Raw genomic sequence first — 24382 nt, forward strand, 5'->3', positions numbered from 1 at the left:
GATTTAAAGAAAAAGCCATAAGAAATGCAGCACAGAAAACAGGATCCCCTCCCTCGTCAGCAGGGGTAGGAAGAAAAGGAGGGGACAGAGAAAGGAATAGTTACTGGAGGGATGGTGACAAAGGCGATGCTGCTGGACCACCCTGGCATCTCGCCGGCCTTTGCTGATGCATGACAGTTGACCAGGAACTCCCAGTGATGATGAGAGGAAGCTTTCACTGAAAAGAGGGTTGGAATCTCTTCTGACTTCCTTCTTTCATTTAATGTTTCAATTGTGTGTTTGGTCGTCCTCTTGGCCCATGGCATTGGTGTTGAAGGTGTCCTGCATTGTTAATTCACAGGGTGAGACCCCTGTCCCTAGCAGACCGGGGGTCTTTATTCTACAAAGGTCAACAGCATCTGACAGAGACGGAAAGAAAGTGGAGCATCAACTGGGGTCATGGACAGTCAGATAAATATCACATCATATGAGCAGGGCAGCGGGTTCAGGAACGGAGCTGGTATCCAGATGGACGATGCTGGGATGCTTCTTAGTTGGTATTGCTGCCTGTAAACGCAAAAGTAAACATCAAGCAGAGGGGGCAAAGGTAAATCCCACGTGCTTGGTCATTTCAATTCATGCAGGACTTTCAATTTTTAGAAATAATTCCAATTCCTGCAGTAAGGATACTGAGGAAGTCACTCTCACCTCATCCCTGGATCATTCTGGGTTCCTGCAACAGGCGAACAGCTTTCTCGTTGGTTTGGTTGGTGTATGTTGAGCAGAACCATTTCCTGTACTTCATAACACAGTTTTCCATCTGAACTGTGACATCCAGCCTCTGTTCAGTTTTTAGTCTTTACCCTGGCAACACCCATGCTTTTGTTCCATTTCAAAAATTCAAGTCAAGCCTTATGGACATCGGAAATAAAGTCTTTACATAAAGTTCCAGCAGGCCAAAGCAAATGAAATAAATAAATGTGATGACTGTGGTAATGTTTCATCATACTAGATTTGAGAGAAGATTGATGTTCAGTTTCTCAAAGCCCTGGGCAAAAAAGGAAAGCAACACAGAAAGCAAGAAAAATCCATTGCGCTGATCTGTGGTTGAAAGCGCACAACTCCATTTTGTTGACACAACCTCATGTATAACCTCAAGTATATCCACGTCAGTCTGATTAAAGTCTCACACGTGTGTGTTCGTCGGAGAGGTCATGGACATTACCGTAAATGAACTAGAGCCAATTAATGCAAATGTACAGAAACAAAAATAATTCAGGAATGAGAATTTGGTAAACTGCACAAAAGGCATATTATTGTCAGACAATGATGAGATTCGCTGAGAGAAGAAAATAATGTGACTGATATCAAGTGGTTTCACACGTGTCAACCTGTACACAAAGCTTTGAATCTGACGACCGAGGCACAAATTGACACCAAAACAGGAATGAAGTTTAGACGAGCCATAATGACTTTAATATATACAAATTTTCATTGGTTTTATGGCACTGAAGCTACAGCAGTGGTGTTTGGCGGTGGGGGTGGGGGGGGGTCGCCTTGCACGCCCGCCACATGGCTGTACTGTTTTTGTGTGAAATGACAAAAGACTTACAGAGGATGGTTAAACTAATGATAGAAATGTCTACCCTAACAAGTGCTTCACTGTAACATCAATATGTTAAATCTCTTTCATTTAACCAGCTGATAGTCTGTGGCATAAGGTGAACAAGCAGAGAAATCTTATTCTACCAGCACATTTTTCACTTGTTTTTAGAGAAACATGTTTGTTTTTTGTTTTTTTTTTGATTGAAACCTTAAACTACATACTTCTATACTAATTACTCACTTCTTGTAAAGCCTATAGCAGGGCTTCAGCTGGATCACCCCTCTCTCACAGTCTCAAAAACATTAGAAGCTTTACAAAGGTTACGCTGAATTTATTGCAGAGCTGTTGCAGTAGATAGCAGTATGTTTTTCTGTAATTTTTGTCTAACCCTAACCCTAACCCTCCCTAGTATCTCTAATTTGCATAATATGTCAGAAAAAGCAAGCTGGACTGCTGGACAGCTGAAGCAGAGAGCACTGGACTTCAAGAAAAATGCCCTGCACTGACTGGTGTGTGCTCGCTGTCTGATTTTAGTCCATTGTTGAAACCAGTGCTATTTGGGTTCCTCCGCTGCTGGTGAGCGTTAAAATGACTGACTGACATCTGAGGATGAAAGCAACGGGTACAAAGTTTCAAAAAGGCTTCATGAAGTCCAAAAAGAAAATCTAAAAAGAAAAGAAGAGCTCACGGGGTGTCTGCACTGTAGCGTCACTTTCAGATATGTCAAACAGCATCAAGTGTGACGAAACAAGCCCACGACAGAGAGAAGGACCTTGACTTTCATTTGGCAGCGTATTCCTTTGGCTGTCCATTAAAATTGGCAGTGTCTTGCTCTTGATCAATAAGCATACATACACATTCATTCACACAACTGCAGATACATACAGTATACGCGCACACACACACACACACACACACACTCACACTGTACATGATGCAGCACATAACATGCACATACAGATATAAATAAACTGTTTTTGTTTTTTGTTTTTTTCATTAAATGCACTTCTGTGTCCCAGCTCTCTGCTTTGAAAATAGGAAGGTGCATAAATAAAACATTCCCATCATAATAGAAAAGGTCCATGCATGGCGGGCACCTCTGCATTCAACTAGACTGAATGTGGAGAAAATGTGTGGGACGTGCACCTGGCTGCATCCCACTCTATGTAACCAGTTCTTGACGTTTTTCTCTCTCAAGAGCTTGTTGTGATTTGACAGTATCTCTTTTTTTTGTCTCTCACAAGTGGGTGCTGTCCTGCGTATCCAACCTGTGGCTTTCTGAGAGCCCAGCGTTGCACTTCCTGTTACCTCCCTGATTGGGTACCAGAGAAAGGGGGTCTGGTCTGATCAGGTACCTGCAGATGGGGCACATTGCACCCTGTAAGAGCTTTAAGTTTCCACTGAGCTGTTCATTTTACAGCTGCATGTGCCGTTTCATACTCACACGACATCGTGAAGCTCCAGTCTGGTGTCTGGGGAGGGGTTGATGAGGATGTACGATAATCTGTTCCCTTGGTCTGTCATCCCATCTGACACAGGAAGAAAAGAGCTGAGTGGGGCAGGAAATAAAACAGGCACAGGATACACAGCAGGCTGTGCTGCATCCGTGCTCACATACATACACACTGAATGGAGGCTGCGTCACAGTGAGTTATGAGACCAGAGGACAAATTTAGATAAAAATGGACACAGGCAGAGAATATGGCACAGACAGATGACAGAGTAAGACACAGAGTTGGGTGGAAGAGACACTGAGAGCAGAAGTAATAATGTACAAAAACATGCGCTATGAGTGAGTGTATTATTTATCTTGGTGGCTGACAGTCTTCACTGTGGCTCCTAATCTAACGGGTCACAGATTAATCTGAGGGACTGTGAAACAAATAGAAGTTACAGTGAAGTTGTATCATTGTGCTTGATTTACACCGATTTTTCACTTAAATATTGAATAATTTCACCTCAGTGATGTCTGAAATGAAATAAGGGGCCTCAACCAGGTCCTGATTTTTTGTAAGGGGTCCCAAGCTAAAAAAAAAAAGAAAACGTTGTGAACCTTTGGCCTAATTTTGAGGCCCCATACACTTACTGAATCCAGTTGGAGAAAGGCCCAAGTGTTTCATCCTCGTTCGCACCAGGGCATTGAGCTCCTGCCTCTCAGAGCGCCTGAACAGAGTCAGTCTCTGCTGGCTGATCCTCTCCGCTGCGCTCCCCGTGCCCCCCTTGGCCCCGCTGGAGCTCCGACCACCCTTCCTGCTCAGCCGGCGTGCCCACTGCATGCTCTTCCTCCTGAGCAGCGGGTGGTCTGAGGAGTGGGAGGAGGTGGAGATGGGCTCTGAGGAGGTGGAGTTACGGTGTGTGCTGGTCCGGGACAGCAGCGGCTCTCTGGGTTCTCTGGTGTCCTCGTAGTCCTCCACTGTGATTGAGACCTGGGACTGAGACACACACAACATACTCACATACACAAACCTTTCATTCCTGTTATCACACAGATTTTATTAAAAAACCAACAGATTCAAAAACAGTTTCTTTCCCCAGGCTGTCTCCCAGATCTCCCATAAGCCAACTGTCATCCTCATGAACATTTGCACATTACTGCACTATTGCACAAATATTCCACTGAAAATATTTCTTATGTCAATGTATACATGCATATATATTTATATATTTTTGTCTTTCTCTTAATGTGTCCAAGAAACACCAGAGTCAAATTAAATAAAACTATTCTGATTCTGAGGAATTTAGTTATCACAGAGAAAACATGCAGTGAAGAAGATACATTCTGCTGCATTTGTTGAAAAGTCCAAACATTTTTTAAGCATCTCTTGTGAAACAATGTGATTTCCTTGTCAGTTTTTCTTTGAGGAATTAAAACTAGTTTCACTATTTGAAAACAGTCATTTGCCACTGCACCATTCTTACTAAATGGAATGATTTTTTTCCAACTCTATTATTTTGTTGCAGCCTGTGGAGATCCTCATATGTGACTGTGTCCCTAAATACACAAAACATGGACAAATTCAATGCACATTTAGGTAAACGACTATTAAATTATCCTTAGGGAGGGTTTACACAAACTTTATTCTTGTCAATAAAAGAGATGGACATTTTTGCAAAAGGGTTAAGTAAAACAAACAAAAAAATCTATATCTTTGAGAGTAGTATTTCATTATTTTAATAGAAAATCACCCACTTGTTTCACTGCTTCACACCTTTGTGATGTGGGTGTAACAAACATTATAGGCTCTAGGAGGTGTTTGGATTTTTGGCCACAAATCTCAAAACCAGATAACAGCTGACCTCAGAGACTGGAAGCTTGTGGGCCTCTGTCCTGTAGATGCCAATGGGTATGTCTCCTGTGGAGGAGCACAGTTTCTGGTAGAGCCTGCCGTAGGTACGGATCCACAAGTCATCTTCTGTGATTTTCATCTGGGAAACAAACAACACAATCATCAGCCTCAGAGGCGCTTCAACATCCAAACAGAAGCTGTGCTTATCTACTTACTGCGCAGAGGAAACCTGAGCCTGGCATGGAGTCTAAACCCAGCAGGAGCCTGCTGATGGAGATCATGTAGTCCTTCACAAATGACTGGAGGGACAAGACAACAAATAAGTTTGGGGGGGGGGGAAAAGTTAGGACGCACTGTGACGGCACTATGGCCTAACTAAGCTAGTCAGTTATCAGTTGGAAGTCCTCCAATAAAACCAAGACTTGACTTTTCCTGTCTTTTAATCCTTTTGGTCTTCGTTTTTTTCACTGTAAAATCGAAAAATAATCACAGAAGAATAAAAAGTTGTACAATCAGAAAGAAAAGGTGCGTCACAGTAAATACCGACAAAGCTTGACTAAGAGACAGAGCGTTCACTCCGATGCTTTTACGAAATTGCAATAACAGAGCGTTCACTCCGACGCGGTTTCTCTAAACCAACGAATATATTTTTTTCAAGACTTTACTCAGTTATTAAATTAATTTATTGAACTTAATATTAAAACTCAACTCCACAGGCACACAGAAGGGTGTTTTTTGTGGTTGTTGTTGTTGTTATTCAGTCAGAGGACTTTGAGATACCTGATAGAGAAGGGTATCCAGCATGCTGACACTGAACACCTTCCCTGCAGCGAAGGGCAGCCGGAACATAAACACCAGGTTGGAACCCTTCTCCCTTTCCTTCTGCAGAATAATCACACACACACACACACACACGCACACACGCAGACACGCACACACGCACACACGCGGATTACCCTAACCCTTGACGTGATCATGAAGCACAGATAGTAGATGTGTGTTTATTTATGTATTTATTTGTTATATTATTTTAGAATCATACTAATTAAAGAAGTGAAGAAAGATGAATTATATCCTGGCAATACACTGGGCTGAAGGCAAGGCTTGTATTCACACAGTCACGCCAGAGCTGTCTCTTTTTGGAATATTTTGCATCAAACCAGAAATCCCCCCCCAAAAAAAACATACACATATCATCAATCAAACATGTAGCTGAAGGCTAGAAATCCAAGAACGCTCCTTCCTGCTGTGAGCCAACATTGCCAGAAAAACAGTTATCCCATAATTATGCTAAAGCCAGGTCATTACTTGTTTTAGGATACTATGTCAAGCAGTGAATAATTAATTAATTTGTTAATAAATGTTATTGACGCCTGAGGGGAGATATCATTAGCTGCCACATAGTGAGCAGCACTTATTCAAAAAGGCAAGCAGCAGTGTGAAGGACATTGAGCGCATGGCTCTGATCTGATATAAATGTTTAGAAATTTTTCTTTGGCCATGACGAAAGATATGAACAATTTATTAGCTGAAAACTATGTGACATGAGCAGCCTGACAATGGAAGCATTTCTAAATCCACTGTCAATGCTAAATAAAGAATGGCTTTCATGATGCAACACAATCTGAGAGGAGGAGAAACTCTGTTGGTCTCTGTTGATCATCATGGCCTGAGTTCTGGGTTGAATGAAATTAGAGTGAATCAAAGTGGATTTGAGGGTGTGAAGCTTTTACCTTTTCCAGTTTGGACAGAGCCAGAGAGTAATGGTCTTTGACTTTAAACTGCATGAAGCGCATGTTTGCTGGGTGCGTGAGCTCTGTGATGATACTAAGGGCTGGGAATAATCTGAAAGGAAGAGGAAGCATGGATATAATAAAAACAAAACAAAAAACACATTTCAATCCACGCCAAAAACAGACCTGAAGAGGGTCTGAACATTGACGATGGTCTTTGCATCAGCCATGTAGTCCTCCTCTGCGATCATGGAGCTCTCCTTGTCAACCACCACCATGGTGTCGGCAAAAGTCACCCCACATCGAAGCAAACTGTCCAGACTGAAGTGAGTATGAGAGAGAGCGCAAGATGAGGAGGTGGAGTAGGAATAATAGACAAAGAATAAGGTCATGTTGAAGAGAAGGAAAGATAACTTAAAGAGCGCTTCAGTTCATTTGAAGAGCAAAGAAGCACGTGAATAAAAAGAGTATAAAGATTAAGGAAGTGGTAAAGATGAAAGCGAGGAAGATAAATGATGGAAACAGCGTGTAGCTCTGATTTGTCTTACTTGTCGATGGAGCCCACTGTGTAGAACACCATGGGAAACCAACAGATCGCCTCCAGGAAGTCTGCTTCAGGTCTGAACCAATCAAAACACAAATGGACCTGAGATTCCCACCAGCAGAGACACATACATCCCATAATGTAGAAATAACACATAGAAAGGGATATTCACCCCTCCACCCTCGGCTCCCCTCCCTCACCCCCAACAACCTCACTCCTTAGTCTGAGAAATACAACACAGCCAACGTGCCTTCAGAGAAAGCTGGAAATAACAGCAGTGCACTGGAGTGACTCAGCATTTTATTGCCTTTTTATTGGATTTCAGTCTCATTTGGCTGACTGCACTTATGTACCCGCAAATAAATAGATAAATAAGTAAAACACTTTAAAAGAAAAAAAAAAAAGGAGGTTGTGGAGCGTTGTCCTGAAAACATTCATTTTACAGATCATGTTCACTATGACCTTACATGGCTCAGGCTTTCCCCTCCAGTGGCTTTTAAAGGAGCGACCAGTAATGTAAGCCACTTCCTGTCTGAAGCTGGCTTCGCCATCACGGCTGCCACAGCACACCAAATAATGTAGATGTGTCCTTACATGGCTTCCAGCAGCAGCACAATGGGGTTGAGCTCCTTCCTGGGTCGGTAATAGGCCCGGAGAGGCACAATGAAGTTGTAGAGACCATTCCCTGCACTCTCTGCAGACACAATGATCAATTTGTTTTTGAAGCCATAGGACCGGGCGTCTTCAAAAGGGATATGGTGGCAAGACTAGGAAAAAGAGGGAATACAGGATGAGCGTGAGGAGAATTTGTACAATAAAGACAATAACCAACAGTAAACACCATACCTTGTCCATACGCAGGCAGCAGAAAGGCATCTTTTCTTGAAGGAGGTGGCAAAGTGCAGGAGAGCTGCCAATATACGGGGAGTTCAGTGGGTACCCCTTCACCCACCTGTGGCACAAACCAAACAATTATATCTGGACAAGCTCACATTAACATCCAAACAGCACCTTCACCACTTACTCGCACTGCCGACCCCACCAGTGGGCACTCTCGTCCCTGTCGCTTTCCTCCTTGCCCTCGTCTCCTCCCTCGTCCTCCGACTGGTCTCCCAGCAGGTCAAAGGTGGGGTTAACTCCATCTACCAGCTCCAGGACGGGGGCAATGCTGTGCCGACGCTCCTCAGCTGAGTCTCCCATGGCAGGCAGGGCCAAGGTGTTAGCACCACCCATCTCAGCCCTGGAGCTGCTCCTGCTTCCTCTTCCGCTGCCCAGCCCTGTATTCACCTGGTCCTGGCCTTCTGGGCTGCTGTCACTGGAGTCCTGCAGGTCAATGGCCACTGTGCCTAAAAACGTATGCCCAAACAGCAAAGTCAAGCAAGAAGCCCAAACAGCATTGAAACAGAAAATAATGGAATTATGAGAGAAGGCTTTGAAAAGCAGGGAGCTGGACAGTTTCAAATTTTGTCCAGCAGGTGGTGTGTTTGTGTAACAGCAGTATCTAACATTTGTATTCACTGGACAGCTACATGAATTGAGTGTGACTCTTAATCAGATACACGCTAATTCCTCTGTAAAGCTATGAATATTTTTAAGCACACAGAATTATAATGTGAAAGCTGCGTAATTCTGTCAGCTGCTGTTGCAAGTTCAACCAACACAGAAAAAGGCACAAAAAAAAAAAAAAAAAGGTCAGTGTGTAAATATTACACAATATTTCTGTCTGTGCCCATCTGACTGACCCATGCTGGCGATGATACTGTGAACTGGCAGACGAGTGAGTCCGTGATAGATGGTTTGGTGTACTCCCCTGGCATTTCCGCCAGCGCCACCCCATGATGGCTCCCGCTGGCCCCTGACAAATGCTGAGTTCTCCTCTTTAGAGATATTGATGTAAAAGCACGTGTCCGAGCCTCCCATGATGTGGCATGGACCAGGGTTCAGCAGGATGTTGGTGGTGTCCAGTCTGCGCACTCCAATCAAGCACACTCCATACCTGTGACCACGAAGACAAGATGAGCTGGGGACCATGAAGGTTGATGTGTCTTGGCTTTTTCCTTCACTGTGACTTACTTTTTGTGTGCATGGAAGGAGGCAAATGTGAAACTCTTTCCCTGGTATTCCCCAAAGAATTTACTTTCCTCCAGGCGGATGTGATGCACCTCATTGGCTGAGCAGCGGCGGTAGGTTCGGTGCCACTGGTCCGCTGAACAAGCACCCCCCTCCCTGAGACAGGAGAAAGAGGATTGATTGGCTTGTGCGGCCATTGACCTTTAAAACACACAACACAGCGTCCAGCTCAGCATCAGAGGCTTTTCAGAGGCTGAAGGTTGCAGAAGTAACATCTTGCATCTCTGTCAAAGTTGCTGATCAATACTTCAATCAGCACACGGACGCACGCAAGGTGACCCAACTGCTCTCAACAGATACACACATTCACAGTTAAGTGGACAACCGCTCTCTCACGGGGATATGGCTTTAGACGTGGAGGCTAAAGGAGGTGACAACAGGAGACAAGGTTGTGGGGGCAGTGTGAGCGTGGGTGGCCAGTTACAAAGATGGCATTATGTAAACAAGTGTTACAGCAAATTTGCAGTTTGCAAGAACTAAGTGCAAGGCATGGGGAGGAGGAGAACAAATCCTCATCGTGTAGCTTTGTCACAGCCAGTCGACCAAATGGCACCAGGTCCAGATATAGATACTTCTAAAACACTCTGCTTTTGATTCTATACGATGGGAATCGAAAAACAGGAACCTAAATAAAATAAAACATGGCTCGCAGCTGCCTGCGGTTTTCTGGCAGTTGTCTACAGTTTACTTTGCTTTCATGTATTCCATTTATTTCAAACATAGTTCAAACAACGTGCAGCCATTTTGAACTATACACAAAGTCTGCTGTTTTCATGAACACAAATGAATGTTCTGATAGCATTTTGGAGACAACAAAGCTTTTTAAATGCTCCACACACACACAATCCCAGATTCCAGTGCACAACCTATGGCAGCTAACAGGGGATTTGTGGCAAACATTAAGCTCAAATGTGGCACAGAGCTCCTTGGGTGTGAATACAGATGAGATGCATTGTACCTATTTAGGGCTTGAAAGGCTCCTACTCTTTGCTTGAAGGCTTCTTGGGGTGCCGTTCTGAAAAAAGAACAAATGACACTGATGAAAAGCGAACAATTTGCTTCTGTTCACGGCATTGACGGGATATTTGATTGTTGCTTTTATATTTAACATTATTCTTTGACATTATATTTGACATTTACAAGATGATGATGGCAAAATGAGAGGGAGAGTACTCACTGTCCTCTGGAGGAGTGGATCAATAGAGTGATGAGCGTCGAGGTTCCAGGGCACACACAGTTTAAAGCCAGCATGGCATATTTAAACTCCTCTTCACACACAACGTGATCTGCAGACATGGAGCACAAACCAGGGTCACGTATGCCTCGGTAAGTCAAAGTCACATTGTGCTCTGTATAAAAGTTTTTTCTCTGAACTGTACAACACTGCAACGAATACACACACGTTGCTGCAAAAGACTCTGCTGGCCATGGTCAGTGTGTGTGTGTGAGTGGATAAAAGAGGAAGCTGATTGGTTTTTCTCATATGCCACCTCATTGATCCAGGCATCAGGGCAGGGCCTGACATTAGTTATGTGCCACAAAGGGTGAATGAACTCAGGTCACAAGAAAATTAAGATTTCGTTTTTCCTTTTGATTGGTCATTGATTTCTTGTGTGAAGGTGGCAGCAGTGAGTACTGGCCATTTTTGCCATTTTTGTATGTTTTGTTATGTAAACATAACATAAGACAGTCATGATCAGAGATGTTTCAGTTGCCTCTCGGTTGCTGACTGATTCCTTAGTGATGCGTTTCATCGTTGTCTCAAGCCACTGAAAAGTATCGCGCAATGTGAAAAACTCAGCAGCAACTTGTCCTTGCACAATCATTGTCTTGGTTGATCAGGTCAGTCAATAATGCAGTCCTTTTGCACTTTCATTGGGAGAAATAGCACCAAGAATTGCTGTCTGTGTCACTGAAACAAACTCACACAACAGAATACAGTCTGAGGCCGATTAACACACTTCATGTTGTGTCATTGAAGAAAGTTTAAAGATGTTTTAGGAGGTTTTAGTCGCTTTCGTAGGTCTATGAGGCACCAAGTGGAGGTCCTTCAATAGCTTCCAGTGATCCTTTAGAGTGCCCTTCAATAGATTGTAGTGGCCCCTCGAGGGATCCCTTTGATTCTAGCTTCTCATGGTTAAAGAAGTTTTAAAGAGGCGATTATTTCAGCGAGGTCCCTGTTGTCCTGAGGCGTTCCATAAGAGGTGTTAGGGGTCAGATGGTTAAACACCTTTAGGAGATTTTGTGGTGATGCAATTCTTAGTTCTCCAACACCACCATCAGAAAATCAGCAAAGGAGGACTGCGTAGTAGTGTGTTCATGGTGGAACACAATAATGATACACACGCTGGTCAGTGTCACTGAAGTGCCACTGAATGATTATTTAGCGCAACTGAACCAATTGAAAGCTGTGTCAAAAATCCTCCATTATTCTCTTTTCCAAGTGTTGACACATCCCTCATTTCCTCATAAATTTTAGGTAGCCACTGTGGCGTCACCTCACACTTTTTGGAAGTGATGGGAAAACCTAACAACAGGCTGGTGATTCACTGCCAGTTTTATTGAACCACCTTCCGCTCGTATTGTCAGGCATTTAACGCCATCCTGCCTGTGAGCTGACAAAGCCATATTGCACAGATGACAGCCTCTAGGTGCACTTATTGCCACGCAGCCTCATCTTTGAGAGGAAAAAACCAAGAGCGCGATTAATGTTTGTGGCGCGGCAATCTGCAAATCAGGCCCATGGAGCATTTATTTCCCCCACTGTGTAATTCTTGATTACATTAACTTAAGTGATGAGCGCATGGGCAATAGAGCTGGAGCTAGGTCCGAAAAGAACAATATATGCGCCACATTAGAGAATAATCTGTGACAAACACTGAAGCCTCCCATGAATTATCCAACTCAATCAGCTGCCAGTCTGGGTAACACGAGACCAGCTGAATGAAAATGCAGTTTTTATTAAATTAGTCAGGTTTGTGTGTGAGAGGAAGTACCAATGTTCTTTCAGCTCAGAACAGTACACCATACTGCAGCTCACAGACAAACAACATGCACACATCAGCCCTTTGCTGTTCAGCCTGTGAATTTATTTCAAAGCCAAAGCTTTTGCAGAGCACTGGGCGTCTAAAGTTTGCAGAGGAAAAAATATCAAGTTGTATGTGCACAACAACAGCATTCATTACTATCACATGATAAACACATGAAACTGTTTCCGCCTGCCTTCCCAAAGCACAGATGCAGCAGTCACCAAATGTTTCAATATCTAACTTCTGTTGTCCATCCTGCTCTTTACCAGTGTGATCCCTTTGCTTTCAGTCTTCTTTTTGCTTCATCACCAGGAGAGAAACCAATTACCTCAGGAAAGCCTGCGCACACACACACCACACTAACACTACATTTTTGGTACTAAGGCATAGATATTTTGGACCCACATCCTCAAGCCTCAAGGTGTGTACTATCACAGATAGGCATTAAATATGTAATCATGTCTTCGTGTATGCACATGAGTGTGCAAATCCAGTGTGGCATTACACCCTGCACATAGGTCCACCTGTTGGGCTAATTATGCCCGCAGACCTTTATTGTTTTTATTAGTGAGCTGCTATCGACAACATGCTGCCACAGTGATCTGAGCCCAGGAGGGCAGCATGCTATTGTAAAACATAAACTGGAGAGATAACCAATTTCCCTGCTGAACCCGGTTCTGTTTGGTTACTCAAACACCTCAGGGTTTCCTGTTCTGCTGCAGCATCCCACCAAGAGATTTTTTTTTCTATTGAACAGAGCTGCTATTATGCTATTCCTGCAGATGAAATTAAATCTTGTATCTCTTGCTCATTAATGCCTCCCACACTTACACTTATGGAGTGTATTCCAAGTGGTGTCAAAACATGGCATCTGCACTTACAGTAGTGCCCCATGTGACTGACTGTAAAATGATTTGCTCTCTGAGTCTACCCACAGTGACTTCAGGGTTAGAGCGACATTAAATCCAGTATGATTATGAACTTTGATAAATTAAAACTGATGGATTTTGGGTGACTAATTTGGTAATTTAAGTTTCAATACTCCCATGGGGAAATGTAGTGATCCATCTACCAGCTCCAGGACGGACACTGTTGTGGCTGTGGAGTATTTCATGCAGGACGGAAGAAAATATCCGGATTTCCCAGCGCTGTGTGATACACATAAATGTTACAACTGTCTGACTCCCAGCAGAGAAGTATGAGCTTTAATCCCACATGGCACACCAATAATAATATAATACAGACAGCGCTACCATTGCTGGACAAGAATGTCTTCCTACTTTACAATTTCTCTCTCCGTAATAACAAAACCCTCAGTCTGGCTGTGGCAGTTATAACCCTGTAGGGGCAAGAGAGGAGCGCCTTTGGGGGAGAGCTTTCCTGCCAGATTAACACTCAGGCTGAATTCATCAGAGGACGGGGATTTTCTTTGCCAAGGTAGCAAAGTCAAACATTAATCATTGATAGAGACAGCTGGGATGAGGGCGGCGAGCTAGAATTGAGTTTGACATTATCCAGGGCTGTAGGCAGAGGGATGTGTGAAAAAGACGAGAGGAAAGGGTGAGAGAGTTTTTATTTCGTCCTCTTTCACTCACAGATGATTGACTGTTGAGCAGGAGAAGAAGGAAAGCTCTCCAAATCGCAATGTAAGAACTCAGAGAAACCCTCAGGAGGCTTGCAACATAGCCACTGCCAATCTGTCCAGCACTTCTCCAGGGGTGAGAGGGCAGAGTGTCCTGCTGCCACACAGGCACGCACAAGTCTCACAAACTCAGGTGGAAAAAAGGGCACAAGAGCTGATGCCATACAATGGAAATCGAGTGCAGACAAGAAGGCTCAATTTCCCATGTCATTGCAATTTCATCCTGCATTCGTGAAATGAAAATGTTTGTCTAATTATCCATCGTGGTTGTTGACAACACAATTTCAGTCACAAGCTGAGAAAATCCACCTGTCAAATTGGGCTGGGAGGATTTTTTTTATTTTTACCACTCCATTATTTACTGCACCCTGATGTGATCAAACAGAAGTAGCTGCATTTGAAAAACACACCAAAACCTCAGCTGACACACACAGTCCATGTCAGTGTAGTTGACTCAAAGCCTACCTGCAAATTTGACATGGAACTTGTTCTCTGGCTTGAGAATCTGCACATACAGAGGGCAGTTTGGAGCGAAGTCTTTCACTGCCCAGGCTCGGAGGATGGTCTGATGATCCTGAGAGAAGTTGGAGTGAGGTGGATTGGAGGGAAAGGGGGAACAGAGAAAGGAGTGGTTCAAAAATAATATAGGTAGACACCCATTATTAGCTGCAGCTCTGACATCTTGGAAGAAGAAGTCAAGGCTGCAATAAACGTGGCGAGGCCACAGACGAGGCCAAAGCAGAAAGTGACAGTAAAAAGGCAGTCAGTGGGATGCTCCCACTTGTTATTGAAATATTTAGGTGAAGAACAAAAAGTCAGGTTTCCTAAAATAGATTCTGGTTCTCTCCAGAACACACTCAGCATACAGCTGATTTTGAAACATGCTTCCGTTAATGTTATCACATTAAGTTGATTTGATGATTCCTGCTTAAAAAATTACAAATAATTATCAACAATTGTCTTTGGCAGTTCTGATTCCCTCTCACTTGGATTTAAAACATCACTGCTGTATAGTAACCCCTTTTTCCTTATCCGTCTCTTTATGGTGCCTTTTTAATGTCGAGCTTGTGTTTCTTTTACTCCCATTTTCAGTCATTATTACTGCGCCATTAATATTTAGGTGGAAAATTGTAAAAGAAAATAAAGCAACAGACCAGTGAGGCAGTGCAGCGAGCTAAATCCACTTGTATCAAATCCTATTAAATGAATTTTTATGAAGCTGTGCCTTGAAAAAAGCAATTAATTCCAACCACAACCACAAGGTTTTTTGTTCATTTCTTATATAATCTAAATATTAAGGCAAGACGGCTTTAATATTGATCTGATACAGTGTGAGAAGTCATGGCAAAACATGAAGAGCAGCGAGAACGTACAGCAGCTATGCGGTCCACTTCAAACCGGTTACTGAGGATAAAGCAGGCCTCAGCATCGTCCATCCTGCAGGCAGTTAGTGCAGCATGTAGCCATGGGGCAAGAGAGATGCATAAATGAAAAGAGAGAGAGAGAGAGAGAGAGAGAGAGAGTGAAAATCAGGGAAATGGTGAGAAGAGAAGACACAGGGAGGAGGGTGTTGTCATGTTACTGAAGGAGCGGACAAAAGAGAAAAAAGCAGGACAATAGAACAACAAACGAATCAATGTGTCTTTCAAGCCTATGCCAATTATGGATGAGATGGTAGGAGGGAAGGAGATGGAGAGATTAAACAAACAGACTTTCACTCATTTTCTTTCTTTGTGTAACAAAGCTGGTCTAAGGTGCTGCATTATCAGAAGCCAGGAGCTCCAACTGGGATTGCAGCAGTAATTCCAATTAGGTATTTAAAATGAGCTCCAGCATCCCTGTGTGAGGCCTTTCCTTTCTGAGACCGACAGACAGTGTACATAGGAAACTAAGTACATCACATAGCTATCAGATAACGCGATGTTTGAGTATTGCTGTTTAGGGACTCACTTGGCCCTCATCAGGTCTTGATCTTTCAGGGCAGATCCCTGCAGGTAAATGACTCTCTGGGCCCACAGAGGGACATGAAGGACCCTCCTGACCTGAACATCCATCTCTGCTGGGCACAGGATCACCACATAGTAATCCTAAACACAAGCACACACAAGACATCAGCAACGCTTCCCATAGTGCCTCACAACTTGATGCTGGTCAACTAACCTAACACATTTTTATTGAACATCCCTCGAGCAAACACACACACATCTGCTCCTACACAAGTAAGATAGCACTTTGATATGCAAGATTGGTGAATTAATCCTCCGCTTTAAGCTCAGCTGTTTGTTCTCCTGTGGAGGATTACAGACAAAGAATGCACCCGAAGACCAATTCAAGTTAAAACCCATTTGTAAGAGACCTGTAGGCGGGGATGAGCAAAGAACTCATTGAGGAAGTCCATGAGGAGGTCGATCTTGAGGCAGCTGACGCACAGCACCACGTGCTTCTCCGTCTGCGCCCTGTAGCGACTGTAGTTCCCCCCGGACTTCTGCCGCTCCATCCACAGAAAGGCCAGCTGCTCGAACTGCATCCATCACATTCAACAGATGGAAATTGGATTAAGTCAACTGGAATACAGGGAGGAGCAAGCTGGTATATGAAAAGGAAAACAATGCCTTGTGCTGTCCAGCGTTTCCATTTGATTAGGGAGAGTGTTTTGATGGAATTAAGATAAATGGAGATTCAGGATGTAGCTGAATGTGATATGATAGCAGAGATTAACAGAGGAAAGTAGTTAATGAAAATAAATGAATGGGGGTTTTCTTGCTTGGGAGGCTCAGGTGATCGACGTGTGGTGGGAAGTTATTGACAGATGAAGAGATCCAGGAAGGAGTTTGATTTTATCTTAATTATTAGCATAAATTAGCACTTTGTTCTTTCTGTTGCTGCTCTGTTCCTCTTGCAAAAGAGATTATAGTGGCAGACATTGGTGGAAAACGTCTGTTTAAGACGTTGAGCTTTGCTGAGGGGGCATATGTAAAATAAAATAGTATAACTACTCCGGGATAAGGCCAGTATAATACTCTACTAAAAATATAAATTATCAACGCTAGCAGCAATAAAAACCTTCAGTTAGAGGTATGAATACCCAGTCTATGAATACCCAACACGCACCTTTCTCCTCATCAACACTGTAAGTTCAGTTTCTTTTCTTATTATTCTGGCATAGCAAGCACCCTAATGATGCAACTTCATCTCACCTCCTGGAAGCTGGATCATTGCTATCCCCCAATAATTCAAACTGTCTTTTTTACACACCAAGAGCTCTTGTTAGCCGAGGCACAGGAAGAATCTTAGATTTGCATAGCAGGTTGAAAACAAACAAGCTTGTGAGTTGAGGCCTTAGCCAGCTGTAATGGAGGCCATTTGATCCCAATGAACTGCTGATAATGCTTCTGAATATTCAGAGTCCAGGACAACTGAATCATGCTTTCGCCAGGACCTCATCATTTGTCATCAGGCAAATTAGACCCATTTAGCAATGAGAGTAATGTCCGCCCATTAAAGTTGGAATCACATACATCCGTATGACAGTGTAGCTGGATTCAGATGTAATTTGTGTACAGCCAGTTCTCTAGAGCACAAACTGTGGCAGACTTGTGATGTAACAACTGAATCTCTAGTTTAGTGATTTACTCTCAGTAGAAACTGGTACCACTGAGGATGGGTTGGCTTTTTGATATTCTTAAGGTTCAAAATAGTGTAAAATGACTTAAAGAGGTACATTTTGGTTTTGTCGTGTGTTGTGCCCAGTTACAGGAAAACCAATTGAGACAGCAATAAAACAAAGACAGCAACCAAATCCTGAAGGGTTCTGATGCTGAAGAGTCCTGTGTAGCCTGGTGACAGGACAGGACACACACACACACACACACACAGGTGGGGGTGGGGTTTGGGGCTAAGGGGGGCCAGTTCCTAAATGTCAAGGGGTATTTATGGATGAAAGATGGTGAGAGAAAGTGTGTGTGGAGGGGTTGACATGGCATCCAGGTTGGTGATGCACAGATTGTTATTTATTTTATTTTTAGTTCATATTCGTAGCAGTTCATGAAAGTTCAGTATGGATTTTCATTCTCATGTATTTTGTTGATAAGGGCTTTTTTTTTGTGTGTGAAGGGTGTGTAGTGTGTGTGTGTGTGTGTTAAGTTTCAATACTCCCATGGGGAGATTTTGAAACATGGAGGAAATGTTAACCCTAACCCTAACTGCAGGTACAGCACACGCACGCATGCATGCACACACACAAACAGAGGAAATACCTCCTTTGGCATGTCTTCATTGTGGGACACACAGGCAGACACACAGGGGACAGACTTCAGGGAGTAGTGGAACTGATGTGTTTGTCGAGGTGTTGTTAGCTCCCCCCGCCATTTGAAAATGTGTGTTAACACTGTAGTCCTAAATAACAAGCTTCCCTCTATAGAGCAGCCAAATGACAGGAGAGGGATTTGGGGTATTGATCGACTAAGGAAAACACTCTTACTGGTCTCTGAGTAAAAATAGTGTTTTAAATCCATGTAGGAGCAATGAGTCATCATGTTTTTGTGCATTGGGGGAATTATTAATCTAAAACGTTGCAGCATGAGCTTATTAAAAACACGTTTTTTTCACAATTTACTGCACATATAGGTGTCCATATAGGTGTTGACAACAAATCCAATTATGAGCACTTCACAACTGTTGTTCTCTTTTTTTTTTTTTTGGTTCCCCTTTTTTAACCTCCACGTCTGTCCTATTGTTGGAGGCTATCATCATTGTATCTCACCTGGATTGGCAGCACAATGAGTGCGACAAAGATCATGATGACCACCAAGAGCTGCGAGGGCCAGATCTTAGGGGTGACGTCTCCAAAGCCCACTGTGGAGAAGGTGACCACGCAGAAGTAGAGCGAGTCAAACAGGGTCAAGTTGTTGCCTGCTCTTTCAAGGTGTTGGATGCCGCAGATGCTGAAGGATTGTAGGAAAGATGGACAGAGCAAGAAAAGGCAGTAAGAGTCACTGAGGTATAAAGTATGCACGCTGGCTGAAATGTAAATAGCTCATAGGACCTTCCTGACTGTGCATGTGTGGTGATTAGCATGAGCACACATGTTTGAGCACCTTATATTTGTAAATATATGGTTATTAAAAAGGAAGCAAGCAGGGATAGATGAGTCAAACCAAATGTCCAACCTGAAATGGTCAGAGAGCTTAAATCATGCAATGTGTAAGATCTTCCTCAAGCTTTCACACCAGATATGCAAGGAAGTGACACGTCCTCCACTGCACTGAAGCAATCGCCAGTTTTCATTTCAGAGCACGAGCTCACTCTTACAGTTACCTATTGCCTTGTTGCTCCCTGGTTTTCTCTTTTACTGTTCCAGAAGCAGCTTTTTTATTCCTCTGTCTCATTTTCTTTCCTGAATATATCACACTATCTCATCCTCCTCTTTCTTTTCTTCATGACATCTGTCCATGCTCCATTAACAATTAATGTGTCCATTCATTTCAAATGAATGTGTCATGTTCATGCCCTAACCCGCCCCCCCAGTGGTAGGAGTGCAGATACCCACCATGTAAACATGAGACAGACCAGTGTGCTGATGAGTATCACCACCTGGTTAAACATGGCTGAGTGCGTCCGCTGGATTGCTCTGTGGAGATCATTCTGCAAATAGACAGATGGAGAGATACGAGTGAATGTGTGGAAACCACACAGCCCAAACGCTGCTTTGTTTAAGTGTAAAATGCTGATAAAATGTGGTTGATAAATGGTGACGACAAGATTGATAAAGTGAAAAAATAGACTAACATAGCAAAGTGCTGGCAGAGAAAGCCTTGTTAGCTTGGTGTGATGAAACAGATAGATGCAGGGAATGTGAAAAGCTTCATTACCAAATCCAAGTTGCAGGTATTAATACCAACTCATTTATCTCTGTGGCAGAGTACTTAAGACAAAGCCGCTGGGCTAGCATGGCGTGGGGGGGGGGTTGTTGCGTTGGAGTTGGGAGTGTTGTTCAGATGGAAATTGATGCTTTACTCACTATCATGTTCTCCAAAGCATGTTTTGCCAGCCAGCAGTTGAGAAATACAGGGATGAAGAGATTCGTGAAGGAGGGCAGAATCACCTGCGAAGAGGATAAAGCTTCAGCTCAGTGTTCTCATCGCAATTTTACAAAAAGCACTTTCTACTGTCCCACGATCCTTTGAAAACAGCAGGATTGTGTAAGCCTGTTGTGCTGTCGTTCCCGTATTACTGTACTGAGGGGGGATGGGAATGTGCTATATGACAGGCAAAAAACAAAAAACAAAAAAACAACAGCAACAAATATCTGCCTGAGAGACTCCCTGTGCTGTCAGTGCTCAGTAATGCATACTCTTCCACTCACAGTGATCATGAAGGGAACGGCACTGATCATCTCCAGAATGAAGGGGACACGTAATACTTGCTCCCAAACGTTGCCCTGGAAACATAAACCACAGATAGGGGGTCAGGAAACCCTATTGTCAAGGCGACCTTAAGGTATTACCAGATAATAGGCGCAGTTGCAAAAACAAGTAGGAGTGATTGATCAGCTTTTGCTCCATTGAATTGCTCACGGGATGCACGAGGGTTACATATCTCCCTTGTGTTGTTTGAGAGAAGAAACAGCGTTTCTCAGCTTCCACTGATCTTCGCTATTCAATTAAGACGTCAGCAGTGGCTGCCTTTATGTGTCTCCTGCCTGCATATGGCTAACCTGAATCTGACTGGTGTAGTTGGACAGGCACAGTGTATGTCCACAGGAATCAGTCAGCTCTAAATGCTAAGGCCTCTCGTTTCCAGAGTAATCTGCAGAGAGACCCCTTCATAGGCTTATAGTGCCAAGTACATCAAAGGCATGGCAACCCGCTGATGGATCGGTCCCCCACTGCAGCAACGCAGGGGCTTCCCCTAAAGTCTTTCCAATGTGTTTTGCTCCCCAAAATGTAGGAGCCAAGCGGGAACATCAGGGAAGGGCAGAAAAGCTCAGTTTAGTAGAAGGAACACTTTGAGCAGGGGTCGGCAACCAGCAGCTCGTTCATCCCTCTGCCGTGGCTCCCTGTGGCTTTGGGAAAATAATGTGAACAAATGACAGCTATTTCATTTAAAGAAATTTTATTCTATTTAGTTATTTTTTCAATGTAATGTTTATGATTCTAGAGATTTCGGTGATCTTGCAACATCAAAACGAAACTTTTTAAGAAATATTTTGTTGCATGCGTCACCTGCTGCCAACAGGCTGGGGACTTATTTTGAGCTCTCGACCCCCGGTGAGCTTGTGGCCCCAGGGGTGAAAATGATCTCTGGTGATGATTTTATGAGGTGGGAACCCCGGCCAAATGGCTCTGTCAGTGTTGAAGGTTGCCAACCCCTGACCTAGAGGATTGCTAAGAGGACAACAGCCCCACCTTCTTTAAGACGAATCACATGCACGCACACCCACATGCAAATTCCAGGCATGTGGACATCACTAAAGGCCTCAGACAGGCCACTGGGGCCACGAGTAACTCACCTTGTAGCTCAGATACACAAGCAACATAGTTTCTGAAAAGCTGATGAAAGCCACAAGCACCTGCAAAAAGAGAAAAGGGAGAGAAGTGGTGGGAGAGTAAGAGAGGAATATGGCCATACAGAGAGAGAGAGAGAGAGAGAGAGAGAGAGAGAGGAGTCGACAAAGAACTGGGAGAAATTAGGATTCGCAGACATGGAGGAGGAGAGTGTGGGAGGGATCAGCAGGCGTGTTGATGATTGAGCTTCAGAGAGAACAGGTTAAAGTGAAGCAAGAGAAAGCCTGGTGTCTGATTGTGTGTATATATTTCTGCGTGTGTAAATACATGTCAGGTGCAATGATCTGACTTCATGGATTCGATGCTTTCATTGTAAGGCATGAATGAACTGCCTAGAAACCAGTCAAAAGGAATTCCCACAGAGCTGCAATCCACCTGTGTGCTCACTCATGTATACAGAAATGTGTGTAAACAGATTGAGGCTCTGTATACTCAGGCGATCTATCTGACCTGCAGCGCCCACAGCGGCAGAGGTCTATCCACCCAGATGATCAGTTTCCTACAGAGTGGACAAGAGGGAAGGACATGTGGCAGAGACAGACACAAAAGAAATCAATAAATTATGCTGCTAAAATAAACATGATATTAAAATTCTCCTCTGGCCAGCACTGTGACAGGGACCATGAACACAATTCCCATCACAACATTAAGTTTAATTATGTTGTTTACAACTGACGTCAGTGGAGTGCACAGCTGCCAGCACCCTCACATTATAGGAGAAAATAATAATCATATAGTCAAATGGAAATTTACAGCTTATTGTGAGACAAAGGTTTTTTTTTTTTGTTTTTTTTTTTCTAAAGACACCGAGGGGCTTATCAAAGCGTCTTGGCTGCTTTCCTGCCTGCGCTGTGATTTGCTTCTATGAGTCTGCTGCCTGGAGCAGGAGGCGGCCTGTCCCTTTCCTGGGCTCACTCTGTCAGGCTCCTTATTCATTTGGAGCCAGAGCTCAGCCAGTGCCACCAGCCACCAATTAGATCAATAGGTCCCTGAGCAGGAGACGTGGTGTAGCCTGAAGTCCACAAACATTTCCTGCTGTATATTATATACTTTATCTCCACTAGATCGCCGTTGATTAGGCGGCACTGGCACTACATTCATATTATGTTGACAGCTAATCCATACATTTGGATAGTAACAAATGAATGTGGCTCTGTAAGGCTCAATATCAGCATTGTGAGTTGCATCAGTTAAGTGAAGTTGCATTGATTGCGTTATGCAACATTTCCGCCCGGTAGGACTGGTGTCGGACATGCCGGTCCTCCAGAGTGCACAGTGTCATGGTCCCTGTCTGCAGGCCACAGCCATCTCTCCTAATTAGACTCATGATCTTACCAGTCAAACCCATTCCAGAGACGGGATGATGTATTTTGTTTGGTGCAGTTCACACTGCTCATGCTGCAAAAAACATACAAAAAAAAAAAAAACAGAAGAACAAGCTTCTTGTCAAGTGTTTCTTGGCAAAAACCGATTGCTTCTCCACCTCCCTCCCCTCCACAGTCTCCCATCCAACCCTGTCACAGGACACTATACACACAGTGGAATCTCAGCTATTGACCCTGGGTGCTTGCTCCTGCTATCAGGCCCCTTTACTCACCGAGGCTCTTTTTCACCTCATTAGGCACCTGTTATCACACATTTTCTCACCAGTCCTGTCTTTGCTCTTGTGGGTTGTCTAGTAGGACTCTGACAATGTAGAGGAGGCAGCTCAGCACTTTCAGAGAAAAGTTAAACATTCGCACTCGCAGACCTGCGACACAAAAAGAGGGGAGTCAGTCATTATGAGCAAATATTTAACTGACAATGGTCAGCAAAGTATTTTGAGTTTAATCTAGTCTGCTATATGCTGATTTTGCATCCCTTACAATTCACTTTCCATTACTATTACAGTATATTATTTACACTGAGATAAGGCTATTCAAATTAATTGCGGCTAAAATGATCCGCTATTATTATACAGCTTAAGTGAAAAATGAGACACATACATCTCTTTATCCTTTGGCTTTGACGAGTAAATGTTTTAATAACTATAAATGTGCAGGAGAACATTTTTTAGCAATATATTTTCATAAATGAGCCCAAAGATAATCTGAATCATTCCACAGATGCATAAAACGATTTTCAGAGAAGAAAAATGGGCAAGCTGAACAACTGGTGATGAAATGCAGAGCAAGCATGACAGCACGTCATACCCTGAAATGAAACACATCCCTTCAATCAAAAATAAGAGCAACTCATGTGGAAAAAAAAAAAAGAAAGTAAGGTGGGGAAATTCACCTGAAAATAAACATAGACAGAGCACTTGTGAACACCAAACATGGACAACTCACTGGATCTTTGGTTTTTGATGAAGAACAGCTTCAGGCGCTCTTTGAAAGTGTTCTCATTCACATAGAACTCTACCTGCACCCTGAAATAGAGAGAGAGAGATGGATAGATGAGGAGACTGGCACTAAGACTATAACAAACAGCTGGAAACAATGGGGAGAAGTCAGCAGGAGGTGCTGCAGGTGATTGAGAAAATAAAATACATCTTTCACGGAGGAAGAGAAGCGATGGAGGGGAAAGAAGAGGAAATGGGTGGAGGGTAACAGAGAACAGAACAAAGGTGAGGAAGGAAAAGTACACAATTCAGCAAAGGAGAGATAGACGGATGAATTATGATTATTTGAACACTGAAAAGTATGGAAATAAGACACTGTGACCTGCTGCATTAAAGACTAATGGGTTTTGAAGGAAATGGTGTTCCTGCTTGTTCGCCTGCCCATAGGCCCAGACAGCTGCAGTCAGTCTCGTTATCTCCACTGATTAAATATAGAGCAACAAATTACTTCCCTCTGATGTTTCTGCTGAACATGGGAGGCCAT

At 43.5% G+C, this 24382-nt stretch overlaps 1 protein-coding gene across 1 annotated transcript in view; it reads right to left on the reverse strand.

The window, feature by feature from the left end:
• Positions 1-2614: 2614 nt before the first annotated feature.
• The window catches only part of kcnt2b (potassium sodium-activated channel subfamily T member 2b), a 31131-nt gene continuing 9363 nt past the window's right edge, over positions 2615-24382 (reverse strand). Inside the window, exons 2-28 of the mRNA XM_029508040.1 lie at positions 23846-23925; positions 23163-23265; positions 21966-22014; positions 21461-21520; positions 20315-20389; positions 19970-20053; positions 19499-19593; positions 18713-18893; positions 16307-16471; positions 15901-16037; positions 15324-15387; positions 14416-14524; positions 10457-10565; positions 9223-9375; positions 8892-9145; positions 8192-8495; positions 7996-8101; positions 7744-7916; positions 7154-7225; positions 6792-6926; positions 6606-6717; positions 5653-5754; positions 5088-5171; positions 4883-5011; positions 3672-4017; positions 3030-3114; positions 2615-2940 (exon numbers count right to left, since the gene is read on the reverse strand). Coding sequence (XP_029363900.1) covers positions 2823-2940; positions 3030-3114; positions 3672-4017; positions 4883-5011; positions 5088-5171; positions 5653-5754; positions 6606-6717; positions 6792-6926; positions 7154-7225; positions 7744-7916; positions 7996-8101; positions 8192-8495; positions 8892-9145; positions 9223-9375; positions 10457-10565; positions 14416-14524; positions 15324-15387; positions 15901-16037; positions 16307-16471; positions 18713-18893; positions 19499-19593; positions 19970-20053; positions 20315-20389; positions 21461-21520; positions 21966-22014; positions 23163-23265; positions 23846-23925 — 3484 coding nt within the window. The 3' untranslated portion in view covers positions 2615-2822. The remainder of the gene's footprint in view (positions 2941-3029; positions 3115-3671; positions 4018-4882; positions 5012-5087; positions 5172-5652; positions 5755-6605; positions 6718-6791; positions 6927-7153; positions 7226-7743; positions 7917-7995; positions 8102-8191; positions 8496-8891; positions 9146-9222; positions 9376-10456; positions 10566-14415; positions 14525-15323; positions 15388-15900; positions 16038-16306; positions 16472-18712; positions 18894-19498; positions 19594-19969; positions 20054-20314; positions 20390-21460; positions 21521-21965; positions 22015-23162; positions 23266-23845; positions 23926-24382) is intronic.

This window comes from Echeneis naucrates, chromosome 8 (assembly GCF_900963305.1).
Source record: "Echeneis naucrates chromosome 8, fEcheNa1.1, whole genome shotgun sequence".
NCBI classification, from domain to species: domain Eukaryota; kingdom Metazoa; phylum Chordata; class Actinopteri; order Carangiformes; family Echeneidae; genus Echeneis; species Echeneis naucrates.